Source organism: Spermophilus citellus (assembly GCF_964194105.1).
Source record: "Spermophilus citellus genome assembly, chromosome: 12".
NCBI lineage: Eukaryota > Metazoa > Chordata > Mammalia > Rodentia > Sciuridae > Spermophilus > Spermophilus citellus.
Genome location: NC_138198.1, coordinates 111,440,099 through 111,459,378, shown reverse-complemented (window position 1 = coordinate 111,459,378; position 19,280 = coordinate 111,440,099). Strand labels below are relative to the sequence as shown.

Genomic DNA, 19,280 nt, shown 5'->3' with positions numbered 1-19,280 from the left:
GTTTGATTTTATTCTTATTGCAGTCTAAGAGCTTTTTATTTATTAAGGGTATTAATCTTTCCTTTGAAGTATTTGTTGCAAAGGTTTTCCCCAACTCCCCCCCCCCCCCCCCAGTGAGGTGAATAATGCTTTGAAAACAAGTAGGTAGCCATGGGTTCAATGTGTTCCTCTAATTTGTATAGATCTAATGTCATAGCTAACAAAGATCTGTACCTTAAAATTAAATATTTTTTGCCTACATTTTGTTTTCTTGCTTTTACATTTTAACTTCTACATATAAACATATTTTGGCAGAAAGCATGAAGCATAAAATTCGATTTCACCCCTACAAACGATGAACAAACTTTTGGTACCATTTATTGAACAATTTATCATTTCCTTGTTGATTTTTATGTGACATTTCTACCATCAGTCTCTCTGATACTTCCTGTTTTGGCACCACTTCTGTATTGTTTTAATTCATTTTAATATATATAAGTATATATATTATATACATGGTATATAATGTATAGTTTCCCAACTAAAATTCATCTGAAAGATCTTAACTATTATTGTTTAATTTTCCAGATAAGCTTCAGAATCATTTTAGAAATGTGTTCTCCTCCTGTGCAATACACACTCATTTTTCCTCTATTTGAGATTGGTTTGGCTTTGCTAAAAGTCTGAAGTTAAATTTTGAGTCCTCAGATTACTTTTATGCAAATACTTTTCTGGGGAATATTTGTGTGAAAAATTAAAGTATCTGATTCTTTTAAAAATTGATACACAAGATTATTTCCGTCTTTTGGAAGTGTTTATTCTGCTGAATCCTTTTTTTAAAAATTTTTTTCTGTTAAACTGGCTTCTGAACTAGTTGAGCAAGTCAGTGCCACATGCTCGATATCTAAATATATTTATAATGAGGTATTATGGGAACACATAATAAAAATATACCTGTCCTACATCCTTAGAGAGAAAAGAGAGTATTTATAGATATAAATGCTCCAGAATATTCTCTAAGGAAAGTTAAAATTTGCAGTCTTATTTTAGCTTTTATTTATTTTTTTTTAACAAAGTTACCTGTCTGCTCATTGTTTTAGTATCATCTTTCTCACACAGCGTTGAGGCTGCTTTCTAAAGTTGGGTGCATGGACCTCCAGTAAACGCAATAACTGGAGGCCAGTTGCTCTCCAGAGGAGAGATCACGTGACATTGGCGAGTTCTGAATGGGGTTTCCAGAGAGGGATGGCTGGGGTGCCAGGGGGAAGGGCAGTGGTGCTCAGAGGTCAGGGTTAGCATTCCTTTTCAGGAGCTCTGAAGCTGACTGTGGTTGGAGGGTAGAAGAGAGAAGGCGATTGGTGGGGGCGGGGTTCCAGCATGAGAAGGTCCCATGTGAGGTGACCAGGAATGGTGAGAATCCAAAAGACACAAGGGACATCAGTGGAAGAGACACGGTTTGGTGACTCATTCCTCTAAACATATTTTTCAGATCTTGGGTGGGTGCTTAGCTTCTTTCTGCCTCTGGCCACTTTGTAAGTGGGACTAATCAGATCTTCCCTCAAGGGGTTGTGAGGACTCAAGGAAGCCACGGGCCTGAGAGGTACCTGAGGCTGTGGGGTAGGCGTTGGCTGTTGCTTGTGAGGTCCCCGTCCAGGACGCAGTGGTGTCCAGACTGCTGCCCGGGACTCCAGAGTCGGGAGGTTCCACATCTGCCTGTGCCACCCAGGCACTGTGAAGGGGCAGTGGCAGTGAACCTCAGGAGGGGACCTGCAGCCCTCGGGTGTGCTGGGAAGGGAGCAGCCAAGAGGGTGACATGGGGTCTGCTCATCACCATTGTTTGGAAGTGGCTTGTCTAATGTGGCCTGGGAAGAAAGGGCCTCCAGGGAGAGAACTCAGCCTTTGTAAAGGTGCCAAGGCTTGAGAGAGCAGGGAGAGCAGCAGAAACACAGGTCCTTCCGTCTGGCTCGGACTGTTCTTAGGCCACGTTGAGGTGTGTGTGAGGAGCCTCCATGTCCCTAGAGCTTGGGATCACTGTGGGCTAATGACGGGTGCTCCGGGCAGCTTCATGGACTTCACTCCTTCCAGGACTGACAGGAGCCCTGGGGCTAGCCTGGCTGCAGGCATGGAGTGGGGCTCAGTGTTGGTGAGCTTGAGGGAACAAGGGCAGCTCTGGGCTTTAGAAAGCCATCTCTGGCCTGGTGCTGTGGCACACACCTGTAATCCCAGCAGCTCAGGAGGCTGAGGCAGGAGGATCGCAAGTTCAAAGCCAGCCTCAGCAAAAGCCAGGCACTAAGCAACTCCGTGAGACTCTGTCTTTAAATAAAATACAAAATAGGGCTGGGGATGTGGCTCAGTGGTTGAGTACCCCTGAGATTATCCCCTGTACCTGCCTCCACCCCCCAAAAAAAAGTCTCCTAAGAAAGATTTAGGCCATTTCCCTCCATAGGAACAAATGTCCTAAAACTTTGTGTTATTTTGGAACTCAGGCTTTTTTTTTCTTTTTTTCTTTTTAGTTATATATGACAGTAGGGTATATTTTGACATAGAGATACAAACATGGAGTACATCTTTTTCGAATTAGGATCCCAGTCTGATGGTTGAACATGATGTGGAGATTCACTATGGTGTATTTACATGTGAACGTAGGAAAATAAAGTGAGATTCATTCTACTGTCTTTCCTGGTCCTGTCCTGCTACCTTCCCCTCATCCCCCTGTGTCTAATCTACTGAACTTCTGTCTGCCCCTGCTTTGTTGTGTGTGTGTTAGCATTCACATACCAGAGAGAACATTTGACCATTGTTTTTTGGGGATTGGCTTAATTCGCTTAGCATAGTGGTCTATATATCCATCCATTTTCCGGCAAACGTCATAAAGTCATACTTTTTTATGGCTGAGTAACATTCCATTGTGTATATATACCAGCTTTTCTTTCCATTCTTCTGTTGATGGGCATGTAGGTTGGTTCCATAGCTTAGCTATTGTGAATCGAGCTGCTATAAACATTGATGTGACTGCGACACTGTAGCAGTATGCTGTTTTCAAGTCCTTCGGGTTTAAACTCAGGAGTGAAATAACTGGGTCAAATGGTGGTTTCCTTCCTAGTTTTCTGAGCAATCTCCATATTACTTTCCAGAGTGGTTGCAGTGATTTGCAGTCCCACCAGGATGTATAAGTGTACTTACTGTTGTCATATTGTCTTGATTCTGTCTTCTGGGCCATCTCTGTGGTTTTGATTTTATCAAAGCCAATTTGGTGTCAGTAGTTAAGAAAGTAGAATCTAAGTTCTCGGTGTGATGTCAAGAAGGCCCTAACAGTTTCTTAGCCCGTGCTTGAACTCTTCCTAGTCTGTTTCCTATGCTGAGCTCCTTAGACTAATATCCCTCGCAGGCTCCTAGCACCATGGCTTTCTCTCTCTGGCCTTTGTTCCTCTCTGCCAGAGCCTTCTCTGTTGGAGGTGTGTGGATGTGTGGATGGTGAAGTTTCTTCCTCCCAAGGGTGCCTGTTTCCCCAGCTGTTCAGATTCTCTCCAAAACCTGGCTTTGGGGTGAGTGAAGAACCCTTGAACAACCAGTATACTTAGGGACATTTAACCACTTTTTTAGTCAAATGAATCATAGATTAAAACAAAGGTTAGACCTTCACACCTGTGTTCAGATAAGCGTCCAACTAATTTCTTCTTAGACTTCACAAATGCTGACGGTTCAAATATCCCTTAAAGGGCTGAGGGAATAAGTTGAAAGCAGAAGTTTTGTGGGAAAAGATGTGTTGAGCCTTTGGCACATTAGGAGTCAGATTTTAGGTTTTTACATGAAGCATTTGTGGGGTGGAAGGAGACAAGCTGAGGACGAGATTCACTGAACATAGAGGTGCAGGAGTTACGCGTCTACTGGGACGGAGATGGAGAAGTCATCTTCATGACAGTAGCAGTGGAAATCGTGTAAGCATCTTCCACAGTTAATTAACTCAGCCAGTTGGCATTTACAGAGGGCATACAATGAACCAAGGCCCCACACTGCCAGATGCCAGGGACGCAAAGATGACGGAGCTCACTTTCTGCCCCTGAGGGACCCACAGATCAGAAGGGAGAAAACAGACGCATAAACAGGGACTCTCCGTACAGGGTGATGAATGTTGCCACCGATGAGATTTTCACATCAAGTGGAAGAGAAAGTCTAGAAGGGAAGAAGAGGACGGAAATGAGAGATAACTGGAGTGGGGAAGAAATAATCCTGAGGAATGATCATAGAGAGAAGAACAATAGTTTGAACCTCATTAGAGAAGATGATTGACACACTGTGGAAATCAAGATTAGAAGGAAGGAACAGGAGGCTGTGGAGAGAGGAGTCGAGGCAGTGGGAGCTTTCAGGTGCAAGAATAGGATTCAGCTGTGGAGAGGGCATGTTGCTTCTCAGCATGGCCTTCCCTGGCCTGTGGCAAATGTATATAATACATGCATGTATTACTAATGTGGAATACATTTAACTAGTTATTTCAAACTTGCAGTCTTAGATTAATGCATTAATCTATCATAAGATATTTTATAACAAGTACAATGATTACTTCTTATCCAGTTATAAATGCTCAGTAAGTACTAGGAACTTTGCTAAGCACTTATATTCTCTAAGTCGATGCTCACAGTGGGTGGGAGTCAACATACCATCATTTCCCAGGCATGGAGCCTGAAGCTACCAATGTTAGATGGTCCAGGTTGTCCCAGGGGTAAGTGGCACACACACCCAGGCCTGCCCTATTCTCATGAGTTTGATTTGCTCCTCTGCAGGCAATGTCAGGGATGAACTTGTCCTTTTTTTCCTCCCCGCCCAATTTTTATTGATTGATTGATTGATTGATGGATGAGGGAGGTTGAACCCAGGGCCTCACACATGCTCAGCACTTGCTTTAATGCTGAGCTGTATCCACCCACACTCTGCAGGGATGAGCTTTTAGTGGATGTTAAGATGCACCAATGAGAACAGGCAATTCCAGGTGACGCTCAGACGGTGGGATGGGGTATAAAAATCAAGTGCACAAATAGAGGGAGGAGTGGGGGGTGGAGTAGACAATAAGCATGGACATCAAAGTCAAGTCTGACTGGCTCCTGTGCTTGCCAGCCTCCTGGCCTCAGCCAGGTCACATAACCACTCTAAATGGCCCCATCTGCCTGGAGCAGCTGCCTTGCTTGTAGGTAAAGTGCCTGTCCTTGTCCTGACACTCAGCACTTATTCAGGTAGTTGTAGCTGTGACTACACCCACTTCCCTGGCCCCTGCTCTTGGAGTCACACTCGTCCTCCTCCGTCTCCACATTATGACTCTGGCCACTGCTCCTGCTATTAGTATTAGCAACAGCAATTGGAATGGGTAAAGGAATGGATTGAGGCTAAAATAATGAGAGCACAGCAGTTCATTTAAGTCCTTGGTTTGATCGGCAGCAATAGTTCTGCATTCACTTCCATATTTAGTGAGCCTTTGCCATGACAACGCTCTCTGCTAGGCACTGCCTTGAGTTACAACACGAATGATGTCATTTCCTCTTCCAACCAGCATGTAACCTAGTTTGGCCACATGCCACACATTCTTGATGAGCTACACATTAAGAAAAAGAATGCTGGGAGGTGAAGAGTGAATGCACGTGGATCAGGAGGCTGTGCCTGGCTCCTGAAGGATGGTCAGGGTTTCGGGATGAGGGAAGACACCACATACCTTTCCTACCATCCATGGGGTCTTAATTTCCTCACATCCTGTGTAGGCTTGTCACCATACATACGGGTGAAGACCTTGGTACCCTTTATTTTAGTGTGATATCTTATAAAGTGGGCCATTAGATGAGAGTTGAGCACCTCGATGAGGTGCTGGGAAAGCAGCCTTAAGGAGACCCTTGTCCCTGTTCCCAGAGAGGACAGTCCCATAAAAATAGTTTTTATAGCTTCTTCCCCAGAGGGGCAGACATTTACAATAACCTTGAAATGCAACTTTTCCCACCCAACATGATGAAGACTGACATGTGACAGTTTGATATTCCTTTGTTTTATTTAAATAGTAACATGGCCAAATATACTTCCTAGCACGTTTATAATAGCCACATGTTTATGTTTATGGGAGAGTTGGTGCTAATTTCCTGGTACATTAACAGGGTGTATTCAAATTGTTGTATTTTTACTTTGGCACAAAATTGCTGAAGGAAAACATTTTAAGGCAAGCAGTGGCTATACGATTTCAAATCACTATTTATTGAATTATATATTAAATGAACTTCCTGAACTGAGAAGAAGCTTGTACTGACAGGAAGGTGGGTGTCTTAAATTCTGTATTGTTTACCTAAGATTTCCTCAAATCCAGTTTTATTCTAGATTTCTGATTGCTTTAATGTTTTCCTTTGCTAAATTTCTCCCTTCCCAACAACAAATATAATCCCCTTTTTAATATGTAATAAATGACCTGGGATTCCAGAATGGATTTTCAGAAGCCACAGCAAACCCTTCTCACTTTAGAGTATACAATAAATAATGTATTTTTTTTTTTTAATTTGAGAAGTAGTCAAATAGGTGAATGCATAAATCTTGCCAGCCCTTGGGCAGTTGTAATTTTCATACCAAAATGCATGAGTTTTTACTTGACTATTACTGTGTTATACATTAAGTAATAGTTGCCATGGCAACCTTTGCATCACATTACAGCATTTAAATATAAGGTGTTGTGTTTCTTTATAAGGAAAGACAATGTATTTCAAAATTTTTAATGTTTGTTAAAACATAATCACTACTAAAATAAATAATTTTGTTCAAGGTCCATTAATTCTTTGTGAGTTATGCAGATTCCCAAACAAAACTATGGAGTGTATTCATTGATTTACGTGTGTGTGTGTGTGTGTGTGTGAAAGAGAGAGAGAGACCTCATAGGAGAAGCAAAAGATTAAAAAAAAGTGCTTGATAAGTATCATGTAAACACGCATATACTCATTAAATGTCTGTAATTGACTTTGCAAGGGGAAAAATACAAAATTGGACTATACTATACTTCATTTATCAGCAGTTAATGCAGTAAAAAAATTTTAATTTATTTAACATCACAATGGATAAAATTTGATCACATACGGAACATTCCTTTTTTTGTATACTGAGTTGGTTAATTGTTAACTAATTTTGATCTCACATATAGTTGAATTAACAGTAGCAGTTTGCTCATGCCTGGAAAAGCAAAATTAAATGAGCCACTGAAGTAATCCTAGTGGCAGTTCCAGGAAAATGGCCACTTAAACTCAAATTATCGAGATCTTTATTAAATATGAGGGGGAAAGCTAGTCATTTCTTTTTGCCAGTGTAGATAGATCTAGGCCTTCAGACTACCACCACTGTTTACATAGACTCCCATATTTAACTCCTTTTCAGCTTTTGTAGTTACTTCTCAGTCATATTAGAGTGCGTACTTTTGATCTGAAAGTGGAGTAGAGGATCTGGCAATTGTTCACAGTTTGGATGAATCTTTTAAATAATAATCAGTGATTCTAATGTAGTCTGTGAGTTGAGGACAGAGGAAGGGCGCCTGGGCTGAGGCTGTGCACCAGCTCTGCTGGACATTCTGTATGTGTTGTTTCATCTGATAACTGTTCCATAAAACAGGTTTTACTAGGACCTTTCTACAGAGGAGTGTGGTCTTGAGCAGTTGTGTAACTAACCCCTAATCCCACTGCTTGTGTGACTCTGAGCTAGGGTTCTAACTCATCTGCTTACCTTAAGCTTTTCCTCTTAGTACACTGGAATTCAACTTGAGACTTGTTATGAAATGTGCATTACACGTTTAACCTAGAAATTTAAAAAAAAAATCACTGACCAGTAGCCCTTCAAAGAAACTATTTGCTAAATGATAATGTCAATAATTTGCATTTTCCTGCAACAGATTGACAATCTGTTAAGTCCCTGATAATGAAAGTTATCTCTACCATCTTGTCTTTCCAAGTTTCCCCTAGTCATCTTTTGTTGAAACCAAGCATAGGGCAGAAATCTAAATAAACTAGAAAGGTGCCTTCCAGAGTCTTCGGGGATCAGGAATAAAGACTGTCCAAAGACTCACCTTCAGTTTTGAGCTTTGAAGTTCAAAAGTGGACAGGTGGAAATATTGTGTTCTTCATTGCCCTTTGGTGCAAGATATATTCTAGGTTGCAGAGTAAGTGCCAACAGCAGCAAAATTATCGCCCCCTCCTGCTACTATAGTAAGTCAGCAATGGCCCTTCTGTGGTCAGAATGGCAAATTCAGCAGCAGCTATTCGACAGGGATTTGCAAAAAACTTCCCCATAGCTGCTAGGAATCTTATTCAGCAGTGTCTTTGAAAACCCAATTCTGTGCAGAATTAGCTATGTAGCAATGACCTCAGTTGTGATTTAAAAAAAAAAAAAAGTGTTTTGAACAAATCCAAGTTGTGATTTCTCTCCCTGTGTATTTTGCATGTACCACTGCAAACTCTATGGGGTACCTACACAAATATCCAGTGTTCATAAGTTTTCTAGTTCAGAATTTATTTCCATATTAACATTAAAAATCCCTGGCTTTCTAGAGTCAGTTCACCATACAAAGCCACTATACATCACTTAGGTTTGTGATGAAACAATGGAATTGCAGCTGTGTGAGTACTAGAATACCCAAACATGAATTAGACTCACAAGCATTTGGCAATAGTTCAGAAAAGGAGCTTAATCTGGTTTCATCTGAGACTGCTTTTCTCTGTTCTACAACATCCCCCCAAGATGTTGTGTCTGATATCTGATCACACCATGATGGCAGTGACGCAAAATCAGAGAAAGCCCCCAAAACCAGGGGCACATTTTTTTCCCCAGAGATTTTTTTTAACCCTTCCACTTTTTTTTCTTTCCCCCCATCCCAGACCCCAACTCTAACATTCAAGGTCATTCACCTATTAGATGAATTAATTTTAAACCCCCAAAGCAGCATTCATCGTACTCTGATCTCACTCATATCTATAATTAAGGGTAAATATAATCTTCCTTTTTAGAAATGAACCACCCACCCATTACATTTAAAGAGCTGACTGAAATGAAATAATAGTTCAGAGCGAGATGATTTTAGTTTAACAAGAAAAAAAAAGTTGATAATTTAAGCTTCAAGCAGTTAGTTCTATTTTTGATTACCATTCAGTTATAAATCTAATTTGAGATATATGTTGCTTTTCTGTTTCTCAAGTTTAATTCATGGTTTGCATTCCTGGTTGCATAAGCAAAGTTTAGTGGTTGATCAAGGATGTTAAGATGCTCCCCCCTAAAAGCAATAGGGGCAGGATTGAGACAGTGTGAGAAGGACAGTCTGAGGCCCAGATCTGATGTAAAACAAACAAAAATTTTAATTGAAACAGATCCTCAAAGAATGCTGCCTTTGGCCTTTGAATGGCTATGCTAAAATTGGCTCTTTGCTGGAGAATGGGTTGCAGGGGGTGAATCTCAAACATTGAAAGCCGGTTGAAAAAGTGAGTGTAAAATTTTACTCTTTGGGTAGGGTATTTCAGGTCTTGAGATTGTTTGCCTGTGGATGAAAGGAGTGAACAGGGGGGAGGGCTTGTCTCATCAAATTGCAGACAGTTAAGCAAAATGCTAACCCATGGGTGTAAGATTTACAGGTTAGTTCTCTGAGAGGCCACATCTTGTTTCCAGTGTTTCCTGGCAGACTTGGTCTGCTTGCTCCTGGGACCCAGGGTAACCGCAGAGCCAGGTTGCACAACGTGAAGAGCCTAAAGCCTTTATAATCCTATTTAAGGCAAGGACGAATTGGCCCATTTTGAAAGTAGACTTAGCTTCCGAACTTGACTTTCATTAAACATAAACTTGTCTTCAGAGCTGTAGATACATGTAGGTAAATTCACATATAAATGAACGCCTTCTCCATTTTTAGATTAAATGCCATTAACTTTTTTAAATTCACAAAGTCAGGCTTTTCAGCCAGTGGAACTTTTTTTTTTTTTTTTTTTTTTTTACCTCCTCAAGGCTACAAAGAGTTAAGTGTATGACATAAAGACCAAACAATAGTAAATGGTCATTGTTCATTTTACAAGTATACTTTACAATAAGAACACATATATTTTTATCTTCATTTTCCCTAAGGGGGTGATTAGGATCCCCTTAAGTGTGAGGAAATGTTTATTTTTGTTGCTTTAGAAGAATGATTCTATTGTCCAAGTGAAAAAGAAATAGGAACAAACAGGTTTAAAGAGAAAGAAACAGGAATGTGCTTTTTTTTTCCGGGGGTGGGTGGTTAGCAGGAGCCACTAAGTGTGATGAAGGGCTATCTGGTCTTTGTATTGTGCACAGTTCATGTGGCTGCATATGCAAGAGTTGATTTATTTATGACTGGCCCATGAAATGATTTTCTTTTAAATGAACAACAATGAGGTCAGCCACAACCAGTTAGCTGTTTTTCGGCTATCATTTTATATTTTGAACAACTCTATTGTGAATGCTGTTAAAACCCAGGGTAACAAGCATGTTTGCTTTTAGGTTGACCCGTTAAATGCATTTACTTTCCTGAGAGTGAAACCTTTGCCACCAAGACCAACAGGAATTAACCAGTGGTTAGGCTCATTAAAAAGAGAAGCAAGCATCTCAGCTTATTTGCTGAGCCCTTTTCTGAATATTTTGTATGTTATTTAGGGAAAAGAAAAGTAGAGAAATAGAGTAATGTCTGTCAATACAATGCTTATACTATTGGTAAATACAAAGTTATCAATAATATCATTTCCATGGGGCTAGGGATGTAATTCAGTGTAGAGCACTTGCCTAGCATGCAGGAAGCCTGGATTTGATCCTCAGTGCTGCAAAATAAGTTGATAATAATAATAATAATATCATTTTCAAACTTCCTTTTTCCAATGAAATAAAGACTCAGATTTACCAAACTGTCTGGAGCTTGTGACTTCAGATCATCTGAAGCTTTCTCATTGGAAATGTCAAAGCAAACTTTGGAAGACTTAAATATACACACTTTGTTAATAAGAATTGCCCAGTGTGAAATTTCAGGTTGAAATTTTTAAATTTTTGAATAAAGCTCCTAAACTTATATTTAAAAAAAATCGATGTTGTACTGTTAGATTCTCAGCTGGTAGAAAACTTTGTGATTGTGAGTTCTACATTTCAGTCTGCCCTGGGGGGCAGCATTTCAGTGTCTGTCTGAAGTTCCTGAGAGGCAGTGGTTGAGCATGCAGAGGTCAGGTTTTCATCTGGCAAAGAATCGGTTTTTACCAGCTGTTTATGTGGTAAATCTTAAGACGCTAGCAAGGATTACTCAGTATGTACTTTCAACTTTCATATCTCATCTTCGGGTTTTTATTTTAAAATAATGTTTTTATGTACCCCTTGAAAAAGTCGTGCGCTGGGAGCAGTGACAGCAGGCCTGTCAGCAGCTGATTAGTCCTTTATATATTACTCATCCAACACTCACAAAAACCCCTCGCAGTAGAGAGGACTCTATGATATTTAGCGATATAGCGGTGGAAAGGGGAGGTTTGAATTTTTGATTTTCCAGCTTATGGGTCATATTTGACCAACTGCTTTCACTAGAGGACATGCCACTTTGTTGAGCTATTTAGGAATCAAAAAGACTGTCTTAATTTAAAACAAGGACCCTTTGTTTTAGTTGGTGACTGCCTTGTGAAATTTTTCAGTTCTCAGCGGGTTAACCAGGGAACAGGGGCAGAGTCATAATTGGCCTATTTAGAGTATTTTGCATGTGAATAGTGTGTTAGTGAAGCATCCCTAAGTCTGTTGTGAGTGACATGGTGATTAGAATTTAGATTAGGGAAAACACATTCTGTACTTTATCAAGGACAGTAATTAGTTCAGTCAGTAAAAGTTGATTACAAGTAACGATAAAGTTAGATTTTTTAGTACTTAATTTTAAAATTTCTTTATTAAACAGTAAATTTGTTCTTAATATAAATGGTACTATCTACACTTGTTTTATTGCATATCAGAATAATTAAAAGAACAATGTGTTCAATGCAGAGTATAATCAGGCGATTTATATATTATGGGTAAGTTTCTATGTAGCTTTTAGAAAATGTGATATTATTATATAATCTTTCTGATGTCATCATTTTTGAAAGTGTAGTAATTTGTCACACTGTGATAAGTTAATGATATTTGTGAAAGTTTTCTAGTATTCAGGTAAATGTTTAATCTGTGGGGATGTGTTTAGCTTCCGATAGTCCTCAAGAGAGCATCCTAAAGTTCTTTGATTTGTTCCTGTGAGCTTAGAATGCCTACTTTTTCTAAAATGGTGCAAGTTGGTTCAGCTGGTGTTTTCAAGTCTGTGGGTGCCGTGGGGATTCACGGAGGATCATGGTGTGTGGGGGCAGAGGCACAGGGTTCTTACTGGTGTGGATCGGGCACACTTGTCCCAGTGTGCGCAGCCGGGGCACGTTCGAAAAATGAGATTCTTGTTGGTCTTGTGAAGGAAGGGCATGAATAGTCCCCAGATATGAGCCTCAGTCTAGAGAAAGAAAACACCCCTCTTTCAGAAATGCCATTTTCATAGGAAATTAAAACATGAGTCATCTGAAAAGATTTAAAGAATCCGTGGCTTAAAGGGAATCATACCTCCCTCTCAAAAGTGAAGAATGCAAATGGGTAAACTTGGGGATCGCTTCCGAGACTGCTTTTCCTTTTTGGTTTGTGTTTTGGTCATTGTTTCAGCTCAGCAGATGCTGTTTTCTCTACTGCTTGGGTCTAAATAGTACTAGCAATCAGTTGAGGGGTGGTGAATGTCAAGAAGTAAACTTATGTGTTTGTTTCTTCTTCTTAACCTTTTAGCAGAGTCTCCTTGGAGGGGACATGGATATGGGCAATCCAGGAACCCTTTCGCCCACCAAACCTGGCTCCCAGTACTATCAGTATTCTAGCAATAATCCCCGACGGAGGCCTCTTCACAGTAGTGCCATGGGTAAGGTCTTCTTCTGTTTGAATGCCTGAGTATCATTTTTCTTTTTTCTTTTTTAAAATTCCACCCTCTCACCCTATTTCTACTCCACCTTCTCCCCAAACCCCCTAAAATTTGGCTTGTCAGGCTGGTGGCCCCCTCCCCAGTAGCCCACTGGGCAGATAGATAAGGTTAACAATGTATAGCAGCAAGAGAACTTTTTTTGGTGTCTGCTTATTTCTGGATTTCTCTTGGTGACACACAGAAGGAACCTTAAAAAAAAAAAGAAGAAGCAGTAACAAGTTAAATACAGCATCTTTATTTTTATGAACAAGGCAGAATTGATCTCTGCTAGAATTAAAGGTGATAGTGGTAACGATTGGCGCTGTGGGAATGATTTAACAAATTGTGGTCTAATCTCAGTGGCTTCCTGGGATCATGTATTTTAGTTTGAAAAATGGGCCTGTGAGAGCTCACCTCATCTTCATTTTCTTTCAGAGGTACAGACAAAAAAAGTTCGAAAAGTTCCTCCAGGTTTGCCATCTTCAGTAAGTACTGCTTGTTTCTCTACTGTTCACTTTGTGTTCGGTTTTGTGCTGCTGGGAATGAGCTAGAAGTCAATGTGATTCCGTGCGCCCCGAGAAGCAGGTTTATCCAGAATGTGGACGAGGAGGTAGGAATGACCTGCAGGTCCAGCTACCTGGTCCACCTTGGAGTGATGGATTGAGCATCCCAGAAGACTGGATGGTCATGTTGGTATTCAGCAGGTTAAGCTCTGAAGAGAGCCTTGAAAGCGGGCCTGAGGTTCTAGCAGTTTTACCTGTATAGGGCTTTCAAGAGAATGAGTATTAGTTTCATGTGTTGGTTAAATTCTTTTGTCAGTATTATGATGATTTATGGATTTGCATGCGAAAGGAGATTTGTGGAGCGGATTTAGGAAAAATTTACATGGGTTTCAGCCCAGAGTGCAGGGAGAATGTCTCTATCTTCCAGAAAGGTTGCGGAATAAATGTTTCAAAGGTAGCTGCCATAGTAGCTGTTTGCGTCTGTCATACCAGGTGAGGACCAGAAGCACCCAGCTGTAGCCAGAGCATTCTGGGTCTTTCAAAAGGCAATGGCTGGAGCTGCTGAATCATCCCAGGCCCAACACAGCAGAAGTTGGTTGTGATCACAATAAGAGCATAGATTTTTTTAGGTCCTAGATAATTTATTTAATATTCTTGGGAACTGATATCTTTCTAGTAATTTTCTCCTTATGTGAAATAAAAAGATGATATCCTCCCTTCTTTCCCTGTTTCCTTCATTCTTCCGTCCCTCCTTCCTGAGTGTAGGTTTGGACTTGATTTTGTAGAGTACTAGTATTGGAAAAGTATGGCCTGAGTGTAACTTCATATACTTTAAAATAAAATTATATTTAGATTTCTAGACTATTACCCATCAATGCTTGCATGTTAGTCTTATTTCACTTTTAATAAATTAGAAAAATAATGGGTTTTGCAAATGTGCTAAGATTAGATTAACACAAACACCTGTGTATTTGACTTGATTTCAGTTCAGCTCATCCAAAAAAATTATTAAGTGAATATATCAGAATAACTCTTATCAGAAAAAAACACAAATGTTGCATGCTGATTATTACAGACTTGATGATGTTGAAGAAGCATCTCAGAATTATCCATAAATATGGAAAAATATTGTGTAAATAAAACTACCAATGGCATATAAAATAGTCATTTTGGACTACCAATAAGTCATTTAAAAATGTGCAGAATTGTTTTTCTTTGAATGTCTATATTGTATTGAAATTGACTAATATCCCTGAAGGTTTTTTAATAAGCCTATTTTAAGCTTGAAGTTAGTGATTGGACTTAATGTTGATGACATTTTAGCTTTTAATTGCTTTATGATAACTTCAAATAATATAGTCCTCATAGCTGTTTACATTTTAAACATGCCCTGAACTTAGTATAGACAATATTCAATATATTAAATGGACCTTTGAATGTTCTGAAATGACAGTTAACGCTATGGTACAAAAGCTACGAAAACCAAGCTTTCATATTCTATTTATGCCCCTTGTTAAATTTAACTTTGTTTTCTCCAGTGCTAAAATTATGCAGAAAGCTACACAATTTTTAAGGAGTACATTGGTGTGGCATTGGATATTAATCACTGTCAACAATTTTTCTTAATTAATTTATTTTTTTAAGTATTTCCCAATAACTTACTGGCCCTTAGAGAAAATTTTTCCTAGTATAGTTTTTTTTTTCTTTGCTATTAAGATAATTGATAGGTTACTGATGTGTTGTGATATGCTTGGTAACATAAAATTATTTTTGTTTTCTTACTAATAAATAAAAGTTAGGAATTGGAAATTTGGTTAGTGTTATTTAATTTTGGCTTTTGATCATCAATTTAGGATTAATTCTTCATAGAGAATTTATCTTGGCTAAATGTTTTAGTGGTCCTTATGGAATATTTTGGTAACTAGCCCTTTTTTGAAAGATAAGGAGGAGGAAGAAAATCCAATTTCATGGAAATGTTATTTATTTATTTATTGAGCAGGAAGAATAAGATAGTTTGGATAATTTTAGAATTCAGAAACCTATTGACTTGGTACTCTAAAAATATTGCAGTTCTGTTCTAATAGCAGTTTAACTTAGTTTATATTAGCTTTGTTGTATGTGTTGTTTGCTTATTGCTTACAGCAAGATCCTGTGCCTTTCCATCACACAAAATCTGTATTTTAACTTGATTCCAAGAAACAGTCTGTACTAGTCATGTAACACTTGCTCTTGTAGCTCTAGATGTCTGTATTTTTAGACCTCTGCCATGCTTGGTTATTCTTCTTGAAAATTCAAATAAAATTTTGAGTATTTATCCTGTAAGAGATACTTCTGAAACTTGTTTCAATAGTGTTTGTACAACAGTGAGAAACTGGGGATAGTAAAATGTTTCTTTTGGAGTGATTATGATTAGGTAAAGAATTATATGTTTTCTTCGATACATATTTACCATGATAAATAGTAATAAATCTGTCACAATCTGTTGTGTAAACTCACTTTTTTCCCCCTTTTGAAATGGGCCCTCTCTCTTCTGTGACATAAAACAAAATTTACACTGTGACGTTCCACAGTCAGGTATTATTTTGTAACACCTGTATGGATAGAGGATGGATTTCCTTTTCCACCATTAGACTGGAAAACTCTCAAAGGAGTGAGGGGACTGCCTGGCCCTGATTTGAAAACTCTGATGCATTTGTGGCAAGAGAAACATAAACCTGGCCCAACATCATGCCACAGATCTGGCAGGATCCTTGAGTGTGTGTTTGCATGTGTGCTGCATCTAGAGACCTCAGGATATTGTGGAAGTGTGATGAGGTATATGGGCTCGAACCCCATGAAGAAAAAGAGGACTGTCGCTGTGGAAATCAGAGGCCTGGGGTTAGGGCTAGAGTGATTTTGTTAAGAAGAGGCTATGTGAGAGGACAGCTATCCACATGTCCACAAGAGGCCTGCTTATTGCTACAGAGCATGTTCATGTTCTCTCTTAGAATGTTGCTCTTTTCTATCACATCCCAGTTTCTTGTGGCCTTCAACTTCTGATAAGACCTTAGTGTCTTTGGTTGATGCCGTGATTTATTTTGCATGTCCGATCTCTTGAATTTGCATGTGAACTTCTCTACATCTTGTTTTTCTATGTTGAATCACATTAATATTTTGCCTCAACTATTCTTCCTAGCAGATTTCTTGGTTATGTATTACCTAGTAATCAGACACAGTGAGCCAGGTATTCATGCAGGGAAAAGTATACCATATTAAATTATCCTTTGGGGAAAATACTCCGGGCTTTCTTACCAGAAATTAACATGAAAATATTCAAATCTAGAAAGTAACAATTTTCATATTGCGTTAAGTATACTTATCAAATGCACAGAGAGGGAAAAGCAGACATTGTCTTTTAGGATTTTTTTCTGTGGCAGCCAACACATGAACATATACAGCCTTGACATCAAAATCGTATACATTTTATCAAAAAGCATTAATAGCAGCACCTTTTCTGCTTCAAATATGGGTGGAATTTGTCCCCATTTGTAATCTAGTTTAAGCTTTGGTGACAATCTCACCAAGACCTCACTTGGGATTTTTGGAACTTCACAGTTCTCTGTAAATGTGAAGTTTTTTGTTCTAAGAAATAGGTTCCGATCTCCTTTATCTCCACAGATATTTTCTCAAACTGTACTTTTCAATAAAAGTCTATTTTCTGCCTTTCTTTCTTTCTTTCTTTCTTTCTTTCTTTCTTTCTTTCTTTCTTTCTTTCTTTTTTTCTTTCTTTAATTTTTGGTTTTAAATTCAGGAGGATCTGGTTAAAAGTATCAGGAAAAATGGATAATGCTAACAGTATTAATTATCCTCTGGGTTTTCCATTATATAAAAGCCTTTATATTTGAAGGTTTCAAACACTGCTATTGAATCCATATTTTTAGCTATTCTAGAAGGGAAAAAAAACTTTCTTGCTCAAATACTTGTAGAAATCAAAATTTAATACAAGAATTATAAATTGTTTTTTTCCTTATTAGGTGTCCAAGATAGATGATTGGAAAAATGCGGTACTTAAAATACATAATTCACCCCATAACTTTTGACATTGATCATAAGGAATCAGATTGATAGAGTCTATAATTCAATTGCTTTTTCATGTCAACAAATTTAGCTTAAGCACTAATGAAACTTTTTTCTTTCTTTTTTTTTTTTGAACACAATATCTTTATTTATTTTTATGTGGTTCTGAGGATCTAACCCAGCTCCTCACATGGGTGAAATGGGCACTCTACCCCTGAGCCACAGCCCCAGCCCCAGCCTTAATGTAACTTTCTTTAAGTTAAAATTTATAAGAGAATATTAGTTCCTTACATGTAAACTGATCATCAGCCACCTGGTCTCTGTCCTATGTAGGGAATTCTAGAAATAGCTAGTAGTATGATAAACTAAAAGGGAAAGGGGTCAGTCTCTTCAAGGTTTTTTTTCTGGAGAAAGAGATACTTGGTGAAGTATAACTTAGGTATTTACTCTAAAATGTTAGGATAGCTCGTTACATTCAACTTTAAACTTAGTGTACCCATTTTCTAACTAAAGCTATTGAAATATGAGGTTTGGATATTCAAATTGTGCTTAATAAGTATGAAAGTGAACAGCTAGGAAGGAGATTAAGGTCAGTGCCATTAAATCATCTCAAATAGGACAAAACTATTATTCACACAATTTACACAGCATATAAAACACGTCACGGGGGAACACTTTGAAAGCTGAGAAAATATTCATCACAAAGTATTTTTTTTTCTTTTGTGCAGTTAATACTAAATTTGATAAATTTGATTCTGGAGTGATTATGACTAGGTAAAGACTTATATGTTTCTTTGATACATATTTACCATGATAAATAGTAATAAATCTGTCTCAATCTGTTGTGTAAACTCACCCTTTTTTTTTTTTAACTTGAATTGAAGGCTTCAAGTTCAGAATATGTATTGTTTTCCTGACTTATGTCATCATATCCTGTGTTGCTCTTAGAAGATAGATTTTATGATTTTTATGAATTACTGGTACATGAACCAAGTGCAGGAGGATCTTGATATTTGTTTTCAATGGGGGTTCTTGTTCCCTTCAAAATATCTTAAAGAATACACACAAGAGACATGAAAATGGGCAGTACATACCCCATCAGAGCATTCCAGTCTTCCAAAAGTTTCCTAAAAAATTTCTCTATTTTTGTTGGGAATTTTGAATTCATGAGCTTCTTCTTCTACAGTCCTGCTCCCCCTCAACTTCAAAGCCCATTCCTGCCCCCTTGAAAAAGAAGAATTCAGGAGTGCATATTTTATATATAAAGAAATGTAAGCGAGAGGACAAAAATAAACGTGAACTGCAGATAAAAGATTTGTTATATTTGTGAGCTATCCCTGGATTATCTTTGAAAATGAAAAGGTTGCCCACCGCAGACAATCAAACAGAACACCCCTCTGCATTCCTTCCAGCACATGCTCTCTGGCCAGCAGTGTCTGTTTATCTTCTCACCAGGTTCTTCCAAGGTAGGCATGATCCCCACCGCCCCAGTGTGCCTTTGTATTTTGAACCAAGTTTTGAAAATACAACATCACTGCTAAGATATACCAAGACTTTTTTGAAGATTTCAGCAGCTGGAACAGTAGCCTTTAATGTAAAACTATGCTCATTTTTGGAGAAAGGAGAAATTTCTTTTAGGGAGCTGTTGTTTTGAACCGTATTTTGCCACTTTCACAGAAAAGTAGATATTGGTATGGAGTGGTTTTATTTCAGAAATCTAGAGAAATCGATGCAAGACTGCTTTACCCAGAGAATTATTGCAGGGC

At 38.6% G+C, this 19,280-nt stretch overlaps 1 protein-coding gene across 13 annotated transcripts in view; it reads left to right on the top strand.

The window, feature by feature from the left end:
• TCF4 (transcription factor 4) overlaps nucleotides 1-19,280 on the top strand; it is a 349,860-nt gene that overhangs the window by 212,021 nt on the left and 118,559 nt on the right. For 10 of the 13 annotated variants that reach the window (XM_081263392.1, XM_081263400.1, XM_081263399.1 and 7 more), the window contains 2 exons: nucleotides 12,787-12,916; nucleotides 13,391-13,440. The exons of 1 other annotated variant lie outside the window; for it this stretch is intronic. In XM_081263392.1, coding sequence (XP_081119518.1) covers nucleotides 12,787-12,916; nucleotides 13,391-13,440 — 180 coding nt within the window. The remainder of the gene's footprint in view (nucleotides 1-12,786; nucleotides 12,917-13,390; nucleotides 13,441-19,280) is intronic. 2 more of the 13 variants (XM_081263404.1, XM_081263401.1) reach the window with 1 other exon arrangement.